Source organism: Magnolia sinica, chromosome 10, assembly GCF_029962835.1.
Source record: "Magnolia sinica isolate HGM2019 chromosome 10, MsV1, whole genome shotgun sequence".
Taxonomy (NCBI): Eukaryota; Viridiplantae; Streptophyta; class Magnoliopsida; order Magnoliales; family Magnoliaceae; genus Magnolia; species Magnolia sinica.
This window is the reverse complement of record NC_080582.1, coordinates 1518286-1523321: the sequence shown is the minus strand read 5'-3', so window position 1 is coordinate 1523321 and position 5036 is coordinate 1518286. Positions and strand designations below refer to the sequence as shown.

The following is a 5036-nucleotide window of genomic DNA, read 5'->3' as shown; positions in this document are numbered from 1 at the left end:
AGAGAGAGAGAGAGAGAGAGAGAGAGAGAGAGTACCGATCGAGTGCAGCGGACATAGCAAACGTGTTCGGGTGCAGTGGCATCGAGCGACGTTTTCAGGGGTAGCAATCACAGATCGCCAAATCTGAAGGCGTTGCTTCTTTTCAAACAAAAAGAAAGCTGGAGAAGAGAGAGAGAGAGAGAGAGAGAGAGAGAGAGAGAGAGCGTTGGGGGCGGTGAGAGGGAGAGAGTCGGGAGAGGGGAGAAAAACAGGGCTGGGGCTTTTGGTACGGTATATATACCCGATCGCTAATCGACGCCCATTTTAATTAGCGCCGGTAAATTAGCCACATAAATCGTTAGCTAATCCACTTTTTGTTGTAGTGGGAACACCCTTATTTGAGATGCCTGCAACTAGAGCCTTCTAAAGTATGCTTGGTGTGAGAGGATCCTCTCTACCTTTTTTTAGTGTCACAATACAACTTCGGCCTGAAATCTGTCCCGACCTACCCCCACTACAAAGATGAATTACATAGCATTCAGATCATCTGAAAATGTAGACATTCCAATGTGGGCCCACTGTTTGGTAATCCTTATTCTTCGATATTAGCCTCCTATTATGAATGGGGGATGCACCGGAAACCTCCTATCTTCCAGTAAGCATGATGTATACATTCAACTTGGGAGGCTTCTCGGCAATGGAACATCCATTATGGGTCCCATGCGGCAATGTTACATGTGTTGAAGGCCCTATTTTTCACATGTGCAAATATGTTGATAAGTTAACCCATTCAGATTTCATCATCAGCGCTATCTACTGATCAGGATTCAACTAATATGGGCAAATATATGAGCTATCCAACTAAGGAATGGGAGTTGTAGGGTGCACCACTGCATCTTGTCAGGTCTAGTTTCTCAGTAGAGGGTTTGGATTATGATTAGGTTGGAAAGGGAAAGAGACTTAAATTCAGGTGGGCCACACAACATAAAATAGTGAGAATGGAAAGGTCCACCACCATGGTGTTTATATGTCATTCGAACCATTCATAAGGTTAATACTGTTGAGATAAACTGTAGGCACAAAAATATCATCCCAATATAGAAACTTTTGTGGCCTTAATAAAGTTTCCAATGGTGGGGATTCAGTCCCTGCTATTACATGTGGCTTGATCCACCTTAGTTTTGGATTTGCCTGATTCTAGGTCTCTTGCCCTATGGTTTAGATGGATGGAGTTGGATTTTTCATGTGCATCTCCATGGGCCTCATGTAGCTTCCAACAACACGAACTTCCAATGGGAGGTTACACAGGCACTTCACGTGTGTGTGTATGGGAAAAAGTACAGTGAGGTCGAGCGTACGTCCGCTCCTGTGAGGTCGAGACGGTGCGTCGGGAGCCGCCGTTCGATCAAGGGGATAAACGTGCGGTGGATATCCCTACTTATTAGGGCTGTGGACGTACACGACCTTATATAAGCTTAAAAAAAGATCGTTGCTTGCAAACCTTGCCCGTTCCTCTCACTCTCTCTCCCTCTTGAGAAAACCAATTTCAGCCCCATCTCCCTGCTGCTCTCTCCCTATCTCAGCCCCTCCAGCTCTCTCTCTCTAGTGCCCTTCTCTCTCCCTCTTGAAAAAACCCATTTCCAACCCCATCTCCCTGCTGCTCTCTCCCTTTCTCAGCCCCTCCATCTCTCTCCCTCTCTCTCAAGTCGCAACGGCAACCCCCCTCTCCCTTCCAATGTCTCTCTCCAACACAAGTGGCCATGAAAGCAACGGACCGCAAGAACACACGGTACCTCGGGTCTCTCTCTCTCTCTCTCTCTCTCTCTCTCTCTCTCTCTCTCTCTCTCTCTCTCTCTCTCTCATCTTTTGATGGGTTGCAAATGTCTTTCTCTATGTTTTAGAAAATTTTCTTCCTTATGCTATCCATCAAAGGTAAATTTTTTAATTAAAAATTTTGAATTCATTTTAAAATCCATTTTCTGATCATTGCTCTAAATCTTTCATCTTCTTGATTTTTATTTTATTTTTTTATTTTATTTTATTTTTATTTTTATTTTTTAATGTTTGAATCTTTGTTTAAAGGTTTGGTTTCTAATATTCTACGGGTCGTTTTCCTCTCATGCAGGTATGAAGAGAAATTTCGATTGGCCATTTATGTACTGCAGCATGAAACTATCCTTCTTCAGTATCTTTTTCCGATTCTATTATTTTTTCAATGTATAAATCAATGTACATACAAAGAATTTTCATCAAGGTATTTTGACATTTCATTTCTGCAAAAAAAATATTTTTTCATGTTCTGTATGAACATGGTACTTCCCTATTTGGTAGCTAATCTGTACATTTTTGGTTTATCCCATCCATTGATCCAAGGGCCCTACCTTGGATAAATCATGCCCGAAACATCTCTCAAATTGGAAGATTCTAATCATTAAATATTGTCTTTTCTCCGTTGAATGTGGACCGTTGGTGCATTTCTTCTTAACCATGTATTTGCATGCCCAAAATGGAAAAAGGTTAGAGTTGATCAAATGAAGATATTTTTGGGGCACGGTTCATTGAAGATGGGGCCATTAGAGCAATGGATGGGTTGAACCAAGCATTGGCTCCACACCTATGAAAGGCATAACCACACATTGCAAATCATGAAAAAGGGAAAACAAATATGCATTTGCCCAGTATATAAGATGGAATTTTCATAAGTACCAATGGTTGGCTCTTGCACTATTAAAGAAGTTAATAACTACTTTATACTAAATTATTATCTTCCACAACCAACCATCACAAACAAACTACATTATAAAGGCAGAAAATAGAATCAGCAACTACAACAAAGTAATACAAAAATTCTCCCAAACACCAACTACAACGATGGGGTCATGCTGTTCAGTTTCGGACGCAATTTTGGTTGGTCGAAGTGGATGCTGTAACATTTGATTGGTTGGTCATGCTGTCCATTTTTGGATGCAGTTTTTTTGGTTGCAGTTTGTAGGCAGTTTGGGAACAGTTTGGATGCAGATTGATTGGCTGGTATCTATTGTTTGGCTGTTGGTATCCTTTTGGGTTTTCTTCTTTTCCAAGGTTTTCAACATTCCTAAACAAAAGTTAAACACAATCCCATCCTGGGGTCGGTTTTGGGCGAGCTTTGAGCATTGCATATACGAAATAGCTTTGCCACCTGCTAGTATGAAGGCTTGCCCATTTCTGATTAAACAACATGTGCATTTGGGCTGAGGATCACAACTTTGATCCATGGCTAACTATTAGTAGTGAGATTTTGTAGAAGAATGATCAAGTAGGTCGACCAATCATGTAGGAGAAATGTTTGACTTAGTCATGCTGAGAATAAACAAGCCAGCCAGTACACAATACAATCCATAAGAGACCCCTCATGGTTCACAACTTTGAAACGTGCTCTGAGTCTGCTCAACCTTACTTGGCTAGAACATTTGAGTTGAGCTTTTGAGTTCTTGAACTAGATTGACAGGAGCGTGGGTGCAAAGCTATTTCATATCTGCAATGCTCAAATGTTGAAAACTCTGTAGTAGTGCAGTAGAGGTGCAATGTAGTAGGTTATGGCAGCTGAGAGTTGGCTTGTTCCTTTTGGATGGGAAGCCTTACTGTAAAATCAGGCTGCTGGCCTAGTGGATTTGGCAGCTGGGCTGCAGTTTTCATTGTAGCTTTGCTTTACTTCGCTTCCAGGCTCATTTTTGGGCTGCTTGATTATCGAGGTTCGTGGCTATCTAATCCGCTACCTAGAGGATCAGAGTATGGTCTCTCCGCCTGGTGCCTTTTGGATTGGGCTGAGAAATGATGGCTGATTGAGTGGGTTGTTTTGTGTTCCAATGGTGAGATTGCAGGTGTGAAGACTTTAAATTCTGGGTCTCTTTGATCTTGACTCCTGGAGCTGTTGTTTCCCAAGAGGAGTGGCACGTTTTTTTTGTTAGCGTGGCTGAAGTTTGCAATCCAGCCCGATGAAGGAATAGGGGTTGTTGCTGTGGTCAGCAGGAGAGGCCGACAGGAGCTCTTCAGGGAGAAGTTTGCTCTTTCTATCCCTCTCTACAACTTTCTGCTTTGCTTGTTATATGTTAGGTGAGGCCCGACTTGTGGAGCCCTCCTAAAATCTTTACTTTATACACCCTCTGTTCACATATATATATAAAGGTTTTTCTTCTTTAAAAAAAAAAGTAATACAAAAATTCACCCAAACACCAACAATGAGCAGAGATAGAAAGCATAGGAAAATTCATTGAAGCATCAAACTGTTCTCTCATCCCCAAGAGAATTAGAGAAATTATAAATAGCATCTTTGATAGCCATTCACAGGTTATGGTGTCTGGTAACCCAGTCATGTAACTAGGCAGTGGTAGAATTAATTTTATGATCCTCTATACAATGTGGCAGGCTACGAGCAACCTGATTGGCTTTCAAAGCACACAAGCCAGCACCATGCGCTGACAAGATCCATTACCACCCCTAATGCCACCCATGCATGCTTAGTAGCTTTAGTGCTAATACTGGCATGGAAAAGAAAACTAGCATTACAAATAGGAGAGCATTTTCCAGCTGTTTCCTCTATAAATCACAATAGATACAAGAATAGGAAGGTCTACTTCTTATCTCATCCACTAGTACGAAGTAGCACATCCCACTGAATTTGGGAACAGGACCAGCCAAACATACCAAATCAAAAACAGAAATTTATAAATCCATGATTCAGTGCCAAAATGCGCGCTTTTAAGGTGGCCCATGAATTCCAACTTTCAGTTACACTTGTTTTTCTTGATTTAGCATCAATCCAAAGAGTACTTCAATCTTCATTACAAATTAGAGAATGCAAGGAAGATCAAACAACAATTTCAAGAAAATTACATCCCAACCTAAAATAAAGCAATTCTAACAGGAACTACAGTAAATTCAATCATGCAGAAAAGAAGGGGACCCTATCTGCGACATCACAATTCTCGTCACCATACACGTGGCATACATTTGGCAAATCAAAATCATCCTTCTGACGGATAGGTATTTGTTGAGCGGTACAATGAGGTCGAGCCTAC

At 41.4% G+C, this 5036-nt stretch overlaps 1 protein-coding gene across 2 annotated transcripts; it reads left to right on the top strand.

The window, feature by feature from the left end:
* The first annotated feature begins 1555 nt into the window (after positions 1–1555).
* Positions 1556–4134, top strand: LOC131257715 (uncharacterized). 2 transcript variants are annotated; one of them, XM_058258527.1, is made up of 4 exons: positions 1556–1768; positions 2105–2233; positions 2976–3060; positions 3840–4134. In XM_058258527.1, the coding sequence occupies exons 1-4, from the start codon at positions 1740–1742 to the stop codon at positions 3843–3845; spliced, it is 249 nt and encodes an 82-aa protein (XP_058114510.1). In that variant the 5' UTR covers positions 1556–1739; the 3' UTR covers positions 3846–4134. The 2 variants fall into 2 exon arrangements, with proteins under 2 accessions (XP_058114510.1, XP_058114509.1); XM_058258526.1 differs by lacking the exon at positions 3840–4134 and having other exon boundaries at positions 2976–3587.
* The last annotated feature ends 902 nt before the right edge of the window (positions 4135–5036 follow it).